General features: G+C 33.9%; 2 protein-coding genes across 5 annotated transcripts; both read right to left on the bottom strand.

Annotated features, from left to right (window-relative positions):
• Positions 1-2,974: 2,974 nt before the first annotated feature.
• Positions 2,975-9,483, bottom strand: LOC112997619 (glutamate receptor 2.7). 2 transcript variants are annotated; one of them, XM_006594500.4, is made up of 6 exons: positions 8,981-9,483; positions 6,842-7,025; positions 5,494-6,755; positions 4,762-5,068; positions 3,917-4,311; positions 2,975-3,533 (listed from the first exon to the last, which is right to left on the bottom strand). In XM_006594500.4, exons 2-6 carry the CDS (start codon positions 6,942-6,944, stop codon positions 3,030-3,032), a joined length of 2,571 nt encoding a protein of 856 aa, XP_006594563.1. In that variant the 5' UTR covers positions 6,945-7,025; positions 8,981-9,483; the 3' UTR covers positions 2,975-3,029. The 2 variants fall into 2 exon arrangements, with proteins under 2 accessions (XP_006594563.1, XP_003541714.2); XM_003541666.5 differs by lacking the exon at positions 8,981-9,483 and having other exon boundaries at positions 6,842-7,466.
• A 6,772-nt stretch (positions 9,484-16,255) lies between these two features.
• LOC100818078 (glutamate receptor 2.7) lies at positions 16,256-20,776 on the bottom strand. 3 transcript variants are annotated; one of them, XM_006594501.4, is made up of 6 exons: positions 20,493-20,776; positions 20,235-20,421; positions 18,851-20,136; positions 18,119-18,425; positions 17,378-17,775; positions 16,256-16,876 (listed from the first exon to the last, which is right to left on the bottom strand). In XM_006594501.4, the coding sequence occupies exons 1-6, from the start codon at positions 20,511-20,513 to the stop codon at positions 16,376-16,378; spliced, it is 2,700 nt and encodes an 899-aa protein (XP_006594564.1). In that variant the 5' UTR covers positions 20,514-20,776; the 3' UTR covers positions 16,256-16,375. The 3 variants fall into 3 exon arrangements, with proteins under 3 accessions (XP_006594564.1, XP_014621281.1, XP_003541713.1); XM_014765795.3 differs by having other exon boundaries at positions 20,235-20,410; XM_003541665.5 differs by having other exon boundaries at positions 20,235-20,776.
• Between the last annotated feature and the right edge of the window lie 84 nt (positions 20,777-20,860).

Here is a 20,860-nt window from a genome sequence, read left to right as displayed (position 1 = left end):
ATAAGTAAGGCATATTCTTGTAGTTCCAACTTGCGAGGAAGTAATTGTGAGGAGGACCAGCTCGTTAGATAGGATTAGTCTAGGATTTGGACAAACCTGGTAGAATATAAAATGGATGAAATTTTTTGTTTCAATACCATGTAGCAGTAAACAGAAGTTGAAGCTCGTAATATCGGATTAGTTTTTTGAGTTAAATTACTTTCAATCCAAATATGCATCCACATTTCCATCATGCCAAACACTCTTTCGTCTCAACATGGAGATAACAAGGGTACTACTACTCACATTTATCTATGCATTAGAGGAAAGGAAAGATAGGTTGGTTTCCAATTGAAGAAAAAAAAAATCCATACTTTAGGGAATAGAATCAATAGTTAAGCAATCATTTAAATCTAACTGAATAATATTTATATTTAATCAAATTAGATTAATTATATAAACTCAAATTTTAAGATGGTATCAAAAGTTAATTATATAAACTCATAGGTTTATTCTTAGGCCTGAGGGGGCATTCCTAGGTGTAACTGAGTGTGTTGAGATCCCATGTCAAGTAGACATATGGCTAATGCATGTAATCTTTAAAAGATTTAACAATCCTTATCACATAATTAGTTGGTTTTGTGTGATTGAGTTGGACCCTAATTAAGTCCAAATTATAAGAAAGTGTGCTTAAGATTTCTAAGTTTAGGCTTTAAGAATGCAGAAAGGAAGTGTTGGCAGATTTTGGATGGAAGTATACTATACGTGCAACGCGGCAGATACGCCAACCAGACACAGACAGAGCATCCATATCCACAAGTTCATAAGAGAAAACAACTGCCGTAGTAGACTAGACTGATCATAGCAACTTGCAATAAGTTGGGACAATTAATTTGTTATATTTGGCATGAAATACTTCTTGAGACGACTAAGTTGGGTGGGACCTACGACAGTCGTAGATAACTTGAGAAGTTGACCCCAAACTTATGGACAGTTTGGCCTGGACCACAAAACGAACAGACCAAGCAAAACATGAACTCAGTCTTTCCACACACAAGGGAAGTAAGTTTAGAATTTAGCATATAACATTTGGAACTGTATTGGAAGTTTGGTTATGAAAATTCATGTCGGCCAACGTACTATGACTTCCATATAGATGATCAGACTGATAAACATTATTCCTGCCGTTATTTTGAATGCATATCTGGTCGTTATTTTGAACTTTAAAAAAATTGTGGCAATGATTCTGCTGCAATTATCAGCCTTAAGTTTAGCATCTTATGTTACGTGTGTCTTTCTCTGTTCAAGACACATGTTTGGCCATGGACTTTGTCATAGTACCTAGAAAAATAAAACCCTATTTTTCATGACATCAAAATATAAATGTATTAAACATCAACGTTGATGGATGAGTTTCAGAAAAAAAAAAAAAAAAGTTGCTGGATGAGAAAGTTAGAGTACAATTCTTTGAGAAAATTGGTAATTAAAATAAAAAGTAATTTCTCCAAAACAAACAAACTCTTGTATATAAACATTGTCTGATCAAAGTTCTAGGTCAACACATGATTTTTGAGTCAACTATATATAATAGTTTCTTCCTTAAGGACTAATATATGATATTAATTAGAGGTAGAAAAAAATATAATATGAAGTTGTGTATACTGTGATAAAATATTTTTACATAATAATTTATGAAGGTATTAAAAATAATAATTAATTTATTTTAATCATCAATAATAACTACAGAGCTTATCCTAACATTTAGTTAGCCATTCATCTTTAGAATTATTTTTGTTAATTTTTAAAAATTAATTAAACCGGAGACTCAGGGCACTAAAACAACAAAACTACATGCATTAGTATTAAGCAATGCAAGATAGGAGAAGGAGAAGCCCATAAGGATTTATTTTGAGAATGTCTCCCCTTAGGCCTTAACCCATTGAGATTGAAAATTGACAAAGCCAACCGGAAAGCATGGAGTTCTGCCAAACGACACAGTCATCTTTGCCACGATCGAATCACTTTTGGCTACTTATCCATTAATTAAACCTTTCTTTAAAATAAACAACGCCTTTGTGCGTTCACTTTCCACGGTCAAACATACCTCCAAGCTCCCTAAGAAATTTCGCAATTACACTATCATGGAAATTGAGTTTAGCTAATTAAGTGATTAACGAACCTTTTTTCACATCTGTATATATCATAATCCAAATATCACCGCTAATTAAGAGCACAGCAATTATGGGTTCCGAGAACCATCACCACCACCACCAAATTAAATCCAACAGCAACGTGACATAGGCATGTTAAGATTGTTAAATTTACGCATGCAGGATGCCGCCAAATCCACCGTCTCCCAAACACAATAGAGCCGTTCTGTGGTTTACCCGACCACCGCCTCCACCACATTGTTAAATCCAACACCAGCACAAGCAAACATTTTAGGATTGTTTAAGTTAATTTCTACTGGTTCAACGTGTTTAGGATTTGTTTCACCTTTGATTCAATAATCTCTTCTATTAAGCGATTAGTTGGCCTTCTTTTCTCCTGTTTTTCTGCTTAGTCAAATAACCGTAGGCTGTTATTTCTTTTATCTACTTTCATTGTCACAAAGGTGTACAATGCCTTAGACTCTGTTAAATTAATGGAATGAGATTTTATTGTTCTCTGCAGTCTGCATGCAGATTGCACCAAACCAATAATTATGAAGCACCTTTCTCTCGGATGTATCCTTAATTGGTTTTTACATGTAATTAATGCTAGCTCTCGGATAGGATGGTAGTCCAGATTTAATTTCCATAGATGATAATTAGTTTAGTTTAATATTTTTTTTACTTTTCTTTCCTAATGCAATCTCAAATACTGATCATTTCTTTCCGCAATCTCAAACCTAAAACATTAGACAACAAAGGTTGGGAATTTTAAAGGTATCTAGCCTTTAGCCCTATACTATACTATACAGAACAGCAAAGATGATATTATATACTAATTTCAATTAATTAATCAATACATGTAAATTTATTTGTGTGATTTGTGCAACATGCCAGAGTCTACAGCATATCTTTGACAGCTGACATAGAACGCTGTAGATTAGCCACATCATCAGAGGTGCTTATACTCTCCCACCTTGAGGAATTCTGACGATGTGTTCCACTAAAAGTTGCAGCTCTGCCTAAAGTTTTGTTATTCATAGTATTGTAAAAGCCTGTACTGATTATAATTGCCTTCTTCCAAACACTATTATCATCATTAGCAGTTATATTGCCTTGAAGTTGAGCTTTCTCTTCATGATGATAATGGTTGTGGTCGTCATGTAACCATTTCGTCAATAAGGCCCTCACGAAGCAGATGGTGGATATGGCAGCACTTATGATATAGAGACCCCAAAAGTTGTGGAGGGTCAGGCTCTCAGTTTCTGGAGATGTTGAGCCATTTGAGCATTCATTTGGAGGGGTCAACCATATCTCTTCCAAAGTTTTTAGCTTTCCCATTTCTGCTAGTGTTAAAATGGCTCCTGAAAAGTCTCTTGCCATGGGAGATCCCTTTTGAAATACCTGCACATATAATACAGCCAGTGTAAGAAAACCAAATCTTCTGTTATTTAGTTTAGTGTCTGTTCAAGGACTACAAAACAGGTTTCCATTTCCAAAGGTTTCCCCATGCAGATAAAGTAAATTTTGATCTTAGGTGTTTTTTATATCAGAATTGCAGTTTTATCACCAAAATTACAGAGGTAAAATTCCATTTCTAATTAGAGAACAGCACAAAACACTTAAGAGCAGCCACTGAGTTTTGTCAATATACTTCCTCCTAGTAATATTGCATCACTAAAATATAAAGTTTATTGTGGAAGTTAAGTCTACAGAGTAATATAAAAACAGAACTTGAGAGTGCAAAATACATAATTACAGTTGGAGAATGAGTTGTAACAACTTACAAAGCCAAGTCCTCCAAATTTATTGGCAGCTGTAACTGCAGTGTAATCCTTGCAGTACTTATTCATGAAAACCTTCTCATAGGGGCTCTCAAGAAAGAGGGCAGAAATATTTTTGCTTTTGAATTTATTCAAAATGTCATCTTCTCCGTTGACCTCTATTATTTGCTGCGGATGGAAATCATACACGTTTATGATGTAATTCTTTACAAAGGAGCTGATATCACAACCAACTGATAAGTTGTTTTGCTTTAGCCAATCAATATCTCTTCCTGAATTCAATCGTTTGACAGTAAGCATTGAGGAAAGGTTGGCAGTGTAGCTTGAGGTTAGAACAAACACAAGAAATAGCCATACTCCAACCACTACTCGTGCAGAGTTGCTGTTTATTTTCTCCTCTGAGGTACATCAAAATTAGGCATGTGTTAGAATTTGTTTGCAAAAGGAAGGCTTAGATTTTCCAATTGAAGAAGATATCTTTATGAAATCTAACTAAAGTTTTTCTCTATAAACATATTTTTTTGGGTATTGCAACTCAAAGGTGCCACTGAATCTCCTATATAATTACCAACAAGTTTTATATTATAAGTCAAACATTTCCTGATCATTGCAAGACGGAAGAAGCATTGCTGTAGATTTTAAACAATTTTAATATTCCCTCTTTATATATAGTTTTATCCATACATTTCAGGTCACTTTGTATAAGATTTGTCTGAAATGGCAACTTGACTCAAATAGCACAAACTACAATGGTCTATACACTAAATTACCAATCGATTTTGGCTTTGAATATAACATAACAAAAAGGAAACTTTATGAATTTTCGTTATTTGTATATTTATACTTACTGTGAGCAAAAAATAGAGAAGAAAAAGCAAACCACAGCGTGGTGCTGAACTGATTTTTCAATGGTCCACCAAAATCTGGATTCAAGTGATGCTCCAGGAACCATATGATAAACATTGTGTAGATGAGGATTCCAATAGTTGCGATCCACATTTCCCAGCTAAAAGGTTTCATAAACAACCATGCTGACCCTTCAGTCTCTATTGGAAGAATAAGTGATAAGCCTGACTCAGTGTATGGCTGAGTGAACCACACATCCTTTGATCGTTCAGCAAGTATTGTTACATCTCCTACAATAACATCATGGGACTGCAATTGATTTTTGTCCAAAACAGAAGCATTAGTTTTCTTTTCCCTTTCTGTTTTAGAAAAAAATTGAAATACTAAAAATTTCTAATAAGAGGATATAGTTTAAAAAGTATACCAGAAAGCATTTTGGGTTGAGACATTCAAACAATAAAAATGCTTCGGGGTGAATATATTTTCCTTGACAAATGATGTTGTTTGTGCCAATTTGGTGCAGAATGAGAATACAAGTTTTGGATTGTTCAAATACAAAGGTCAACTAAGGCAGTAAATTAAGAAACAATTTGCTTTAGTTTTGATATGCATATGATGTTTGGTCTATGTGGTAATGTTATGTTGTGGTGTGCAACGCATATATTGAAGATGAGACGAAAATAGCAAACTCAAGCATACTAGAACTTAATGCGTTCAGAAGGTAAAGATTTTACCTTGTTTATGACATTCAGTAGAAGTTTATCATAGGATTCATTAAAGGGGTGAAACACATAAGGCATCCCAGAATACTTGTCACTCAGAATTTTCCGTGCCTCGTGGAAAAGATCAATACAGAAACCACTATATTGCTTTTGGGAGTCTTCCTTCAAAAAATTAACAAAAGCAGGGTTTGTGGGAATTGCCACTTTTAAAGGTTCTGTATCCGTAGGCATTTTCCATCCAATAGGATCAGCAGAAATTAGGCCTCCTGGCCAAACCACTGGGCCGGCTAAGTTATTTGTAGCATAATCACCCCCAAGAGATCCAGCAAACTTGAATTTTGGGGTCCAAAAGTCCAATTCCTTGTAGTCCCTATTAACCACATTGATGACTCTCAATACTGCAGTGTTGGATAGATGATTTCCTTGGAATCTTATATTACCACTTAAACCATTAAAATTGCTAGACAAAATTTTCTCCAAGAACACCCTTGGCTTTGAGTTACTAGATTTTCTATTCATTTTCTCTAAGGCCTCTGTAATGATTATAACACTATCATAAGCTCGTAATGCATCTGATCCTGGTTTAGTGCCTGCTGTTTCAGCATGCTCAGATTGGAAATTTTCCTGCAAATGAGTATAAGCAGTAGAATTTGTAGAATAGTAGGTTTTGATTCCTAAAGTACCTTCCATAGAGGATAAAACAGATTTATTTGCAAAGTCCAACATACTTGTGATCCCCTCGTTGATTATCCAAGCCGAATCTTTCCCCAAGAATCCAATCTTCTTGGCTTCTCTGAACAAGTGAGTTACCATAGGGAATGATGCTTGAAGTACAACAAAAACACGAGATTTTAGTGGCAACAGCTTAAACAATTCATCAAGAACAACCCCTTTTGGATCAGATAAAGAAGTGAAATGTGGAAGAACCAATCGGTTCTCAATCTGCGCGTTACCCTTTTGGAGAGCCTCGGAAAAGAGGCTTAACAATCCAGAATCACCACTATAAGGGTTGTCTTCATATATAGCTATAACCTTCTGCCAGTTGTACGCGTGGATAATATCTGCTATGCAGTTCATGTGTGCAGCCTGATCTTTAGCCATTTGAATCAAAAAAGGCCAACGATGTTGCATTAAAGGAGGGACTATTGAAGGAGAAGAAAATGAAATAATTGGAATTTGAGCTTTGTTTCCAAGGTCAGCAACTAGAGCTGCTTCTTGCCATGTCCCCATGCCAACAATCACTTTAACTTTCTTCTTCATGATTAGTTCTTCAGCTGGAAACAAGAAGCAGCATGATATTCTATAAGCAGTGCATAATGAAATTAAAAAAGTAAAAAAAATAAAATCAAATAGTGCTCACCAGCTGAAGCTGCTTGTAATGGGATTCCCCCAGAGTTACTAAAGAAAAGGTTTATGTTATGATTCTTTGAATAATTATTGAAACTTTGAGATGCAATTTGCATGGCTCTTCTCTGTTGTTTTCCAGCCACTGAATTGACATCAATGACCACACCAACACTTATATTTTGGAAACTGTAGGCAACCTGAGCTCCAATAATAAGGAGAAGCAAGGTTGTTAGAGAAGGCCAAAGCAAAAGATTTGACAGTGCTTTGGAAGTTTGGGCATGAAAATTCATATTGGCTCTCATCTCAAGTAATTAATGTAACTCACATAAAATCAAATATCATCAGAGTGATGTTATGTTCCTATAAAAGAAATAAATACACACATGGTGGAGAAACTGGTCATAAATCATAATCCTGCAGTAGAATGGAATGTTAGATTATAACTTTCGTGGCACTCATTCTGCTCTAACACAAGTCTGAAATTTAGCTTCTTGACTTCTATTACTTTGAAATATGTTTCCACGACAAAAAAAAAAAAAAAAACACGTTAAGAGAATGGAACGGATATTTCTTTTCTTTTCTTTAATAATGGAAACAGATATTTCATGAGTTGGGTATTTGAAACGTCAATATAGATGGCTCGGAAGATTCAGGAATTGCGGCAGGATATCATTCTAAATCTTGATCCCTTTCCTGAAAGATTAGCTTATTATAGCTTATTGTATTTATGTTTAAATATATTTTTATCTCTATAATATACCGTTTTCTTGGTTTTATCTTTTTAATTGTTGTAAACTATTTTTATATAAATGATCATGGTAAATTTTATTTATTTTGGTTCTTGTTATTTAATTTTAGTGCTTATAATTTTTATAATAATTATTTTAAGTTTTATACTAAAATTAGTTAATAATGAGAAAAACTTCTATGCTGAAAATGCTTGATTATTAAACTTTTTGTTTGCGTTTGTATATTTTTTAAGCAATTTGTGTTTGTATCTTGTATTTTGTGTTCTCTTTTTTTATTTTCTCATTTCCGCAGTACAGGATAGTGCGTGGAGAAGATCCCAAGCCTCTTTTGGGACCGGAATGGCATCAGCACAAATGGACTAAGCTATTAGATGAGTTGAATATGGCAGCATCTACATTACATTTCCAGAAGCCATTTTGAGGTTTCGTCCAATGGATAATGCTTCGATGAGAAACTGCAGTAACCTGAGAAGATTTTCGAGCATGCTTCCATTCATGGAGGAACTCAAGAGTCTGCGAGATATATCTTTGAGGATTAATTAGTTTCAGTATTCGACCAAATTTTGTCATTTCAACTGCGCCAATTATACACCAAAGGGTCAAGGAAAAAATGATTTGTTGATTGTCCAGCATGTCAAGGAGGTGAAATAGCAATTCGTTAGTTCCTTCGACTTGATTAACACTACTAGATATTCTTGCTCCATAGACTTGCAACTTCCCAAAATATTGAATAGTTTGGTCACACACTCACACCCTAAGAAAGTGTGTCATTAGTTCATTCTCAAAGTTAGTAATTATTATTAAGATATAACATGAAAAATAAATAAAACTAGAGGGATACAATTGAATATTGACAAATATCTATATGATAATAAGTTATGAAATTATTAAAATTTTAACAATTTTTTAATCAACAGTAATGACTACACAGTTTATATTATATTTATGTTTTGTAAGTTTTTAAAATTAACGTGAATAGGTAATGTGTTTTTTTTTCCTCTAAAAAGTTTTTTTTACTGCAATAGCTAATGTTTTATAACAATGAAACTGATTATAACATACTACTGTTTATAACTATATGATGCAATTATTAATTATGATTCATCTAATTTATTTTAATTTTTAATGTATTTTAAGATATTTGGGATGTGCGCAAAGCAAAGTGCTTATGGATAAAAAAAAAGTTCTTAATAATAAACTACTAAAATAATGGACTGTAAAACTAGGTTATAAACTACTAAAATAATTATCAAACACATTAGACTACGGTGGATAGCACAATTCTCTGCACCACTGAATTCCAATTACTACAAGCCCTGATAACCTTCAAATCACAAATCCACCACCTAAGCCAAACAAAACCACACCCAGCCAGAGACAAATACAGAAAACGTGAAACCCACCTTGCCACTGACGCGTCGAACCCGCGGTGGGAACCAGCGAGCATCGTCGTCGTCGTTTACGAAGTTCTTCCATGTTCCCCCGCGGTCTCCAAGTGGCGGTCGTGAAGCATTCTCCTTTCCGCCACCACCGTCCGAGTTCGACACCACGTGGAGGCCTTTCTCCGCCGAGTCTTTGCCGCTTCAAACTTTTCCAACTCTTCCTCTCCGACGCGTCGCCGAGTCGCTGTTCATCTTCTTCCTCTTATAACGGAGCACTATACTTTTGTTTTCTCAAATCCTCTTCTCTTTTGTTTTCTATCCGATCCACAATGATCCTCTTTAGTTTGTTTATTGTGTGATTATATTCTGAAGTTGGTGACTGATTTCTGAAATTGGGTTTGAATATCAGAGATTTGAGTTTGAATTGGGTATTTTTATAAATTAAAATTATTACAATGACAGCTAAAAGTGGTCATAATATTTAAACCATTTTTTTGTATTTCAATTGTTTTTCATGGAAATATTATTACACATAGTAGTAGTTTTTAGTATTAGTTATATTAGATTAATTATTTTAAAATTTAAATATTAACAGAAAACTAGTGTTTTAAATGAAAAATTAAAAAAAAGACTAAAATAATATATTTTAAAAATATAAAAATTATAATAAAACTCTTAAAATTTAATATAGCAAAATGAAATAATTATAAAATATAATATGAAAAGTGATCTTAAGTCAATTTTATATTTGTTTGTCCCTCAATTAAAGCCAACAACCATTACTTTCTATTTTACTCATTCGTTATTTTTTCTTTCATTAATTGGTTCTTCCTTTTCCATTCAGAATACCATTCCCTACATGGGTTGGTTTTGAAAGTTCAGTTTTCTGCTGCTGGAAGAATTTAATGAAAAATATTAAATACCAACAACCATTATTTCCAATTATACCTTACCCATTTATTGTATTTGGAGCAAATAATAATGGCCTGAATTAAATTGATAGCTCTACCAAAAAATAGGTGATTTGTTTGGGTGGTTCACAAACCCTACTTCACATTTGCACTGCATATATCATAATCCAGACATTCCCACTAGCCACACCAAGTAGCTGACGATTATGGTTTCAAAGTCATTGTTGATTGGCACGATCCTTGTGCATGCATTGCTAATCTCCCATTTTAGTTTCATAAGCAATGCTTCTAATTCTCAAGTCTCCCATGGCTCATTCTTGGATTCCCCTCACAAGCTCATCAAGACAATTAAAAGAGGCAGGCTGTTGCTGTATCCACCGCCTCCTAAACTCAATGTATCTCCTTATTGTCGTCAGGCACGACCACGAACACCACCATCACCACTAACACCGCCGCCATCACCACCACCACCACCAAATTAAATCCAACAGCAGCATAAGCAAGTTAAGATCGTGGAAGTTTCCTTGTAATTAGGATCTAGTAGTTCAACTTGTAATAGGATTAATTAGTTTCAATAGTGATTCAATAATTAGTTGGTTGTTCTTTTTCTATTTTTGAACTTAGTCAAATACCTCGCACGTTCTTAAGAATCTAAGTCGTGGGCTGTTATTTCCTTTGATCTACTTTCCTTGTAAAGCTATAAAATGGCTTAGAGTCGTGGAAGAAAAGGATTGTGTTGTTGTGATTCTTTGAATTATTATTGAAAGTTTGAGCTGCAATATGCATGGCTCTCTTCTGTTGTTTTCCAGCCTCTGAATTGGCATCAATTACCACGCCGACACTTGTATTTTGGAAACTGTAGGCAACCTGAGCTCCAATAAGGCACTTGAATAGGAGAAGCAAGATTGTTAGAGAAGGCCAAAGCAAAAGATATGAACCTGCTTTGTAAGTTTGGGCATGAAAATTCATATTGGTTCTCAAGTAATATAACTGACTTAAAACTTAAATTTCAATAGAGTGATGTTACATTCTTGTAAATGTAATGAAAAATATACACACATATGGTGGAAATTAAAACTGGTCAGTGGTTAGAAATCATAATCCTGCAGTAGAATGGAATGTTGGATTATATCTTTCGTGGCATTTCTGCTCTAACACAAATCTGAAATTTAGCATCTTGACTTGTATTACGTTGAAATATGTTTCCACGTACGACAAAAAAGCACGTAAAGATTTTTTTCATTTCTCTTAATCGAACCCTGTCCCAGTAAATAGAGAATGGAACAGATATTTCATGAGTTAGGTATTTGAAACGTATCGATGGCTGAGAAGATTCAGGAATTGCGACAGAGTTATTCTAATCCCTTTCCTGTACGAAAGATTAGCTTGTTATAGCTTATTGTATTTATGTTTAAATATGTTTTTATTCTTATAATGTATAGTTTTCTTGGCGTTTTACCTTCTTATTTGTTGGTAAATTTATTATTTTATTTTTTTTATAAAAATGTTCATGGTAAATTTTATTTATTTTGGTTCTTGTTATTTAATTTTTGTTTTGTAATTTTTGTTTTAATTTTTAAACATTTTAAAGTTATTCACGAAGAAATTTTTAAATTATATTGTAGTGATTAAAATTGGATAAATATCTAATTTAATCCTTGAATTTATAAAGCATTGATTTTGGGTTTCTGATTTTTTTTAAAAATAAAATTTTGTCCCTTAATTTATAAAAAGTGCAACAGATTTGTTCCACTATTTATTTGTTCTGTTAACAGAAATGACAAAATTTACATGGAATCATTGGATTGTTATAAAGTTAAGAAATTTATTGAGTGTGTTGCTGACTCAAATGGACGAAATTGTCATATGAAGTTTCAATGGACCAATTTGTCCACCCAGACACATTTTCATTTATTTTCTCTTTTTTCTTTCATTCTCAAATTTACCCTTTTGTTTTTTTCTCTTCTTTCTCTTTCTTCCTCGTCTTCTCCTCTCCTTCTACGCTTCTATGTCAAAGACCACAATGGTGACACTGCGATGGTGGGGGCCACAGACACAATGCGACGGTTCAAGGAGCAACATCGTCCTTATGAAGGAGGTAGTGTACGAATGGTGGATGGGAAAAATAGAAAGGTAGAAGAGGAAGTTAAAACAAAAGAGCGTCCTGTCGAAAATCACCTTTGACGATGGTGAATGATAGCGCTTATGTTGCTTTGAGTAACTGTCATGCCAGAGCAGCATCAGGTAATAGCATAGTAGTTCTTGGTGGCTCAAATTGGGTGAGGGGATTGTGGGTTATAGGATTAAGTATGAGTGTTCTTGCTACAATGCATCAACTTCAAACCTTTGATTTGGTGTGTGTAAAGTACCACAAATCAAATCATCTTTAAAAATGAGTCATTGGACAAAGAAGAATTACTTAACAAAATAAAGTTTTTTGCTTGGGATTGTCTTCGAGGCTTGTCAAATGGATTCACAAATGATAAATGTTGTGCATAAGTATATTTTGTAATTAAGTCACATAAAAATTATTGGATTTCCCCTCTTTTATTGCTTCTTTTTGTGGGAATCATTAGGATTTTGACATCCTCTAAGTTTTTGTCCAGTAAATGATTAAACTAGTAAATTTATACTATTTGGTGATGCATTTTTTTATAGAAACATAGAAGAAGGCGTGGGAGAGAGTTGAAGGCCTGAAGACTCTCACTTAGCGTGCCACACTCGCTCAGCGTGATGCGGTTGCTTAGCAGGCAGACCTCGCTTAGCATGAAGAAGCCACCTAGGGAAGCCAAATGTCACGTGAAGGCGCGCTTAACGCGTAGCCACTTACTTCTCACTTAGCGCGAGGTCACGAAGAAAATAGAACTGAGTTGCATTTTAAGTGAGGAAAAAGGAGGGAAAGAATGTATTCAGTTTTCCCACATTGAAGAACAACTAGGGCACGTCCAAGAAGAGAAGAATCAACCATTGGGAGCCATCACTTTCCTTCCTCACCATTTTCCCTCCATTCTCTTCCACCACCTTCACCCTTTTTGTAATTTTAAGCCTCTCATGATAATGAGAGGCTAAACCACTTATTGTTGAGAGCTTAACAACCAAACACTCTTGATGCAATGACTCTTACTATATATGTAATGTTATTTCAGTTTCATTGTCTCTTTTTTTACTTATTTTCATGTTTGTGGTTTGATTATCCATATTTATGCTATGTTTTAGGATTTAGGCATTAGAAAATATTTATCTCTTAAGAACTGAAAAATAACATCTAAATAATTCATCTTTGGGGATAATATGATGTTATTTAGCTTATTTTATGCATCTCTGTTCATAATGTAATTCAACTACTTTATCTTTTAAGGGATTAGAAGAAGAATTAAATGAATTAGACTATTTTGTGTGAGAAATCATGACTAGAATATATGAGTATATGTAGGTAATAATTGAAATAATATTTAATAGAGAAAAATCATTAACATTGCAGCAAAAATAGTTTTGATAGGCCAAGCCCCTAACACATCCGTAATTTTGCACCAACCATTGCTTCACCGCTCTAAGTGTTTTTTTTTCTCGCCTTGCACATGCTAGCTAATTAGTTTAATTTTATGTCAATTTACTTTTAATGTCACATGTTACTAATAGTTGAACCAATTCATTAATTGATTGAAAATTGGATATACACAACTCTGAATATAATCAAAGTCTTTGTGGACTCGACATTCGAATTTTTATTTTACTTTATTATTTGGACGAATTGATATACTTACCAATGAATTAACAACATACTTATTCACTTTATGGGGGGTGCCAAGTGCTCTATATGCCATAAAGCCTGAATTGTGGTATGCTAAAAAAAAGTGCTATATATTGAAATCTTAATTCCACTTGTTAATAAAGAAAAAAAAAACATATATTATACAAGTATATAAGGTCTTTGAGTTCAATAAAATAAATTTTAGGTTAAAAAGGAAAGCAATGAACAAAAGAATAGATGGTGTTGGTATTCCATGTTTTTCTTCTACACATACATACTCTTGTAAGTTGCTCATTTGCCATTCAATAATAAAAGACAAAAGAAGTGCAAAAGAACACAAGAGATGTTGGAAAAATTAATTTTTTTTCATTGGGTGAATCCTATTGAAGAAAGACGGACAGAAGAGTCGAAGGAAATTATTGATTACTTGCAAAAGGAGTTGAAGACTATAAAATACTTCATTTTTCTTTTGTTTTTGTGTTATTGCAGTTTCTCTTTGGTTAGTTCACATGTGGTGTCTGAGTTGTTAGAAACCACTAAAACAGAAATGTAATGCTAGATTTAGTGTGTAGTTATTTGTGGTGGATTAATTTGATATTTATGTGTTAAATTTAGGAATTTAAATGACATTAAATAATATTATTTAGGAATTGATTTGTCAGTTGTTTTATAGAAAATGAGGCCGTGGAAATGATTGTCAAAGATAAGGAATCCTCTTATTGGAGGCTTTGTCTCTCACTCTCATTTAGAGAAGAAGGGAACACCAAAAGATACAAATGGTGGACATTGGTGAAAATGAATAACAAATGTTGATCCCTTTTAATATTACTCAAGTAATAAAAAGTAAAATAGAATTTTCTAACAAATTAGTCATTTAATTTTTATATGATAATGTAATGTAACTGAGTGAGTCAGTAGCACACACAACAAAATTTCCACTATCAATTATGTCCAACAGACCATATAGACATCGTCAATTTCATTTAACAAAGATGTTTGATACTGAATGTACTTTTTTAAATTTAAGGACAAATTTTATTTTTTCATAATTTAAAGACCTAAATATTGGTGTTTTACAAATTTAATGACTAAATTAATTATTTATCCAATTAAAAATCATTACTATGTTAATCACCCATACATAAACATGTCTTCATCAGTAAATAATATTTTTTTGGTGGTTTTTAAATGTTATGTTAAAATTAATAGCAAACATTAACTGTAAACAGAAGAAACTCATGAAAAGATTATGTTGAACCAAATTTAAAAGATAAAAAATTAAATTTAATGTGTCTGACGAATTAATTTGATACAAGTAACTTTTCTTATTTTCCGTCAAATCCAAATAATCACATGCTGCTTTTAAATGTTTACCCGTGTTTATTGGTACATCTCATGCAAATTTCCTTTTGTACAATATTTTCTTAAATTTTGAAATAACTAATTACTTTAATCTTCAATTTTAAAATTAATTATGTTACTTGTTTCATCAAAATTTAAAACATTAACAAAATACAAAACACTGCTATCTTTAGCAAAAAAAAATAAAAATATTAGAATGAGAATTTAAAAAGCATAAAAGAAAAACAAAATAAAAATTTTAAAATTTAATATAAAAAATCTCCTAAAAAATAATATAATAAAATAAAACTCTTAAAAAGATAAAAAAAAATGAAAATTAAACCTTTAAAATTTGGTATATTAAAATATAATAAACCAAAAATACACCCATAAATAATATGACAAGTGTCGTTCACAGAAGCTTGCTAAGAAATTTGGCAACTTTATCCTGGAAATTGGTGCTTTGATTAAGTGATTAACAAATCCGCCATCTTCACATCTGTATACATATCATAATCCAGACTCCCCGCTAAACACAACAATTATGGGCTCTAAGACACTGTTGATTGGCTTGATCCTTGTGCATGCATTGCTACTTTCCTATTTTAGTTTCATAACCAATGCTTCCGATTCTGATCACAGGTCATTGTTGAATTTCCCTCACCCTCACATGCTGCAGGTCAAGACAATTAAACGCAGGATCCCGACTCCACCGCCTCCGAAACCTAATGGACCCATTCAAATTAAGCCGCCATATCCTAGAAGCCGAGCACCGCCTCCGCCGCCAAATTAAATCTAGCAACAGCATGTTATGATTGTTCAAGTTTCTTAGTAATTAGGGCTTACTGCCTCAACGTGTTTTGTTTAGGATTTGCTTCACGGTTTCACTATTGTTTCAGTAGTCTCTATTATTATTATTATTATTGTACATTCCCACTAGCCATACCAAGTAGCTGACTGACGATTATGTGGTAGGATTAGTAGTCGTTCAATAATCCCTATTATTAAGGGATTAATTAGTTGGTTGTTCTTTTTCTCTTTTTGAACTTAGTCAAATACCACGCACGATCTTAACTCTTAAGAATCTAAGTCGTGCGCTGCTATTTCCTTTTATCTACTTTCCTTGTAAAGCTATAAAATGGCTTAGACTATGTTCAATGGAATGCAATTTTTCTTGAACGCAAAAAACTATGTTGCTTTCTCAATGTCGACTCTTGGAGCAATGTAGGAAAGCAGCACTTGTTAGTTGCTATTTCATGAAATTGTTTGAAATTAAGGCTCAGGAGCAAAGTAACCCCAACTGATCCGGATTAGATTTTTCCATACACACAAACTTAGATTGAATCCTTGACCACATATTCAAGGGACAAGGTTATATGTCAACTATGCAGACTACACCATATTAGTAGTAGTTTACAGCATATCTTTGACTGCTGATTGAGAACTCTGTGGATTAGCCACATCATCAGAAGTGCTTATGCTCTGCCATCTTGAGGAATTCCGGCGACGTGTAAGCTGCATTCCACCAAAAGTTGCAGCTCTACCTAAAGTTTTGTTATTCACATTATTGTAAAAGCCTGTACCAATTCTGAGTGCTTTCTTCCAAACACTATCATCATCAGCTGTTGCACTGTCTTGATGTTGATCTTCCTCTTCAATATGGTTATGCTTATTTAAGTGATTTTTCAATAAGGCCATCACAAAGCATATGGTGGATATGGCAGCACATATGATATAGAGACCCCAAAAGTTGTGGAGGGTCAGGCTCTCAGTTTCTGGAGATGTTGAGCCGTTTGAGCATTCCTTGGAAGGGGTCAACCATTTCTCTTCCAAAGTTTTTAGTGCTCCATTTTCCGCTAGTGTTAAAAAGGCTTCAGAAAAGTCTTTTGCCATGGGAGATCCTTTTTGAAATACCTGCACATATGATAGTCAGTGGAAGAAAAACAAGTCTGAAATCTTCTGTTATTTAGTATAATATCAATTCAAGGACTACAAAACAAGTTTCCATTTCCAAAGGTTTTCTCAGAATGAATATAATTTGGATAGATTAAACCATGATTTTAGGTGTTTTGCATATTGTTTTCCATTTCAAAGGTTTTCTAATTGGATTTTTACCTCAGTTGTGCTGATCTTTTAATGCAAACCTTTTTTATCAAGCAGATTACTAGCTGAAACTCCATTTCTAATTAGAGAACACCACCAACACTTAAAAGGGCAGCCACTAAGTTTTTCCTATATAATTCCTCCTATTTTTAGAGTAATTTTGCTGCATCTCTAAATTTTTTTTTGTGGAAGTTAACTCTACAGAGTAAAAAATGAACAAACTCATCTGACATTCGTAGTATAAAACAGAATTTGAGAGTGCTAAATACATAACTACGGTTGGAAAAGGAGTTGTAAGCAGTAAGCACTTACAAAGCCCAGTCCTCCAAATTTATAGGTAGCTGTAATTGCAGTGTAATCCTTGCAGTACTTATTCAAGAAAACCTTCTCATACGGGCTCTCAAGAAAGAGGGCAGAAATATTTTTGCTTTTGAATTTATCCACAATGTCATGTTCACCATCCACCTCTATTATTTGCTGTGGTGTGAAATTATACACATTTATCATGTAGTTCTTTACAAACGAACTGCTGTTATCACAACCAACTGATAAGTTGTTTTGCTTTAGCCACTCAACATCTCTTCCAGATTTCAATCGTTTGACAGTAAGTAATGACGAAAGATTGGCAGTGTAGCTTGAGGTTAGAACAAACACAAGAAATAGCCATACACCAACTACTACTCGTGCAGAGTTGCTGTTTATTTTCTCCTCTGAGGCACATCAAAATCAGATATGTGTCAGAATTAGTTTGCAAAAACAAGGTTTTAGGTTTTCCAATCGAAGAAGAAATCCTTATGAAATCTAACATTTAAAGTTTTTCTCTAAACACGATTTTTTGAAGTATTGCAACTCTTAAGTGCTACTCTTTATATATTGTTTTATCCATACTTTTGAAGCCACTGTGTATAAGATTTGTACAAGATGGCAGCTTGACTCAGAAATAGCACAAACGAAAATGGCCCATACTAAATTACCAATCGATTTTAGCTCTGAATGTAATACTAAGAAAAAGGAAAGTGAGAGAGTTTTCATTATTTATACATTTATACTTACTATGAGCAAAAAATAGAGAAGAAAAAGCAAACCACAGTGTTGTGCTGATCTGATTTTTCAATGGTCCACCAAAATCTGGATTCAAGTGATGCTCCAGGAACCATACGATAAACATTGTGTAGATGAGGATTCCAATAGTTGCGATCCACATTTCCGAGCTAAAAGGTTTCATAAACAACCATGCTGACCCTTCAGTCTCTATTGGAAGAATAAGTGATAAGCCTGACTCAGTGTATGGCTGAGTGAACCACACATCCTTTGATCGTTCAGCAAGTATTGTTACATCTCCTACAATAACATCATGGGACTGCAATTGATTTTTGTCCAAAACAGAAGCATTAGTTTTCTTTTCCCTTTCTGTTTTAGAATAAAATTGAAATACTAAAAATTTCTAATAAGAGGATATAGTTTAAAAAGTATACCAGAAAGCATTTTGGGTTGAGACATTCAAACAATAAAAATGCTTCGGGGTGAATATATTTTCCTTGACAAATGATGTTGTTTGTGCCAATTTGGTGCAGAATGAGAATACAAGTTTTGGATTGTTCAAATACAAAGGTCAACTAAGGCAGTAAATTAAGAAACAATTTGCTTTAGTTTTGATATGCATATGATGTTTGGTCTATGTGGTAATGTTATGTTGTGGTGTGCAACGCATATATTGAAGATGAGACGAAAATAGCAAACACAAGCATACTAGAACTTAATGCGTTCAGAAGGCAAAGATTTTACCTTGTTTATGACATTCTGTAGAAGTTTATCATAGGATTCATTAAAGGGGTGAAACTCATAAGGCATCCCAGAATACTTGTCACTCAGAATTTTCCGTGCCTCGTGGAAAAGATCAATACAGAAACCACTATATTGCTTTTGGGAGTCTTCCTTCAAAAAATTAACAAAAGCAGGGTTTGTGGGAATTGCCACTTTTAAACGTTCTGTATCCGTAGGCATTTTCCATCCAATAGGATCAGCAGAAATTAGGCCTCCTGGCCAAACCACTGGGCCAGCTAAGTTATTTGTAGCATAATCACCCCTTGTCTCTCTGTCTTTCAGTATTTCAAGAGATCCAGCAAACTTGAATTTTGGGGTCCAAAAGTCCAATTCCTTGTATTCCCTATTAACCACATTGATGACTCTCAATACTGCAGTGTTGGATAGATGACTTCCTTGGAATCTTATATTACCACTTAAACCATTAAAATTGCTAGATAAAATTTTCTCCAAGAACACCCTTGGCTTTGAGTTACTAGATTTTCTATTCATTTTCTCTAAGGCCTCTGTAATGATTATAACACTATCATAAGCTCGTAATGCATCTGATCCTGGTTTAGTGCCTGCTGTTTCAGCATGCTCAGATTGGAAATTTTCCTGCAAATGAGTATAAGCAGTAGAATTTGTAGAATAGTAGGTTTTGATTCCTAAAGTACCTTCCATAGAGGATAAAACAGATTTATTTGCAAAGTCCAACATACTTGTGATCCCCTCGTTGATTATCCAAGCCGAATCTTTCCCCAAGAATCCAATCTTCTTGGCTTCTCTGAACAAGTGAGTTACCATAGGGAATGATGCTTGAAGTACAACAAAAACACGAGATTTTAGTGGCAACAGCTTAAGCAATTCATCAAGAACAACCCCTTTTGGATCAGATAAAGAAGTGAAATGTGGAAGAACCAATCGGTTCTCAATCTGCGCGTTACCCTTTTGGAGAGCCTCGGAAAAGAGGCTTAACAATCCAGAATCACCACTATAAGGGTTGTCTTCATATATAGCTATAACCTTCTGCCAGTTGTACGCGTGGATAATATCTGCTATGCAGTTCATGTGTGCAGCCTGATCTTTAGCCATTTGAATCAAAAAAGGCCAACGATGTTGCATTAAAGGAGGGACTATTGAAGGAGAAGAAAATGAAATAATTGGAATTTGAGCTTTGTTTCCAAGGTCAGCAGCTAGAGCTGCTTCTTGCCATGTCCCCATGCCAACAATCACTTTAACTTTCTTCTTCATGATTAGTTCTTCAGCTGGAAACAAGAAGCAGCAAGATATTCTATAAAGAGTGCTTAAATGAAATTAAGAAAGTAAAAAAATAATTAAATATTCATCATCAAATAGTGCTTACCAGCTGAAGCTGCTTGTAAAGGGATTCCACCAGAGTCGTGGAAGAAAAGGATTATGTTGTTGTGATTCTTTGAGTTATTATTGAAAGTTTGAGCTGCAATATGCATGGCTCTCTTCTGTTGTTTTCCAACCTCTGAATTGGCATCAATTACCACGCCAACACTTGTATTTTGGAAACTGTAGGCAACCTGAGCTCCAATAAGGCACTTGAATAGGAGAAGCAAGATTTTTAGAGAAGGCCAAAGCAAAAGATATTTACCTGCTTTGTAAGTTTGGGCATGAAAATTCATATTGGCTCTCAAGTAATATAACTGACTTAAAACTTAAATTTCGACAGAGTGATGTTACATTCTTGTAATGAAATATGTATGCTCAGAAATCATGATCCTATAATAGAATGGAATGTTAGAACTTTAGTGATGATCATTCTGCTGCAAATATCAGTTTGAAAGTTTGTATCTTGACTAGTAGTAGTATTAAGTTGAAACGTAACAAATTTTCCGTTTTTTATTCTTGGATTGGACCCTGGCTGAGTAAATGGAGAATAGGAAAGATATTTCATGACAATATGATATTAAGTTAGACATTTGAAACGTCAATACGGATGGCTGAGAAGAGGTTGAGGAA

This window comes from Glycine max, chromosome 13, assembly GCF_000004515.6.
Source record: "Glycine max cultivar Williams 82 chromosome 13, Glycine_max_v4.0, whole genome shotgun sequence".
NCBI lineage: Eukaryota > Viridiplantae > Streptophyta > Magnoliopsida > Fabales > Fabaceae > Glycine > Glycine max.
The sequence above is the reverse complement of the archived record's forward strand: the minus strand, read 5'-3'. Positions and strand labels throughout refer to the sequence as shown.

Excerpts from the sequence above, each read along its gene's own strand:
- LOC100818078 (XM_003541665.5), bottom strand. The coding sequence starts at position 20,523 with ATGAATTTTCATGCCCAAACTTACAAAGCAGGTAAATATCTTTTGCTT. Across the intron at positions 20,137-20,234 it reads TTTACAAGCAGCTTCAGCTG|CTGAAGAACTAATCATGAAG; the intron begins GTAAGCACTATT and ends TCTTGTTTCCAG. Across the intron at positions 16,877-17,377 it reads AATTTGGAGGACTGGGCTTT|GTATTTCAAAAAGGATCTCC; the intron begins GTAAGTGCTTAC and ends TCATATGTGCAG.
- LOC112997619 (XM_003541666.5), bottom strand. The coding sequence starts at position 7,130 with ATGAGAGCCAATATGAATTTTCATGCCCAAACTTCCAAAGCACTGTCA. Across the intron at positions 6,756-6,841 it reads ATTACAAGCAGCTTCAGCTG|CTGAAGAACTAATCATGAAG; the intron begins GTGAGCACTATT and ends TCTTGTTTCCAG. Across the intron at positions 3,534-3,916 it reads AATTTGGAGGACTTGGCTTT|GTATTTCAAAAGGGATCTCC; the intron begins GTAAGTTGTTAC and ends TTATATGTGCAG.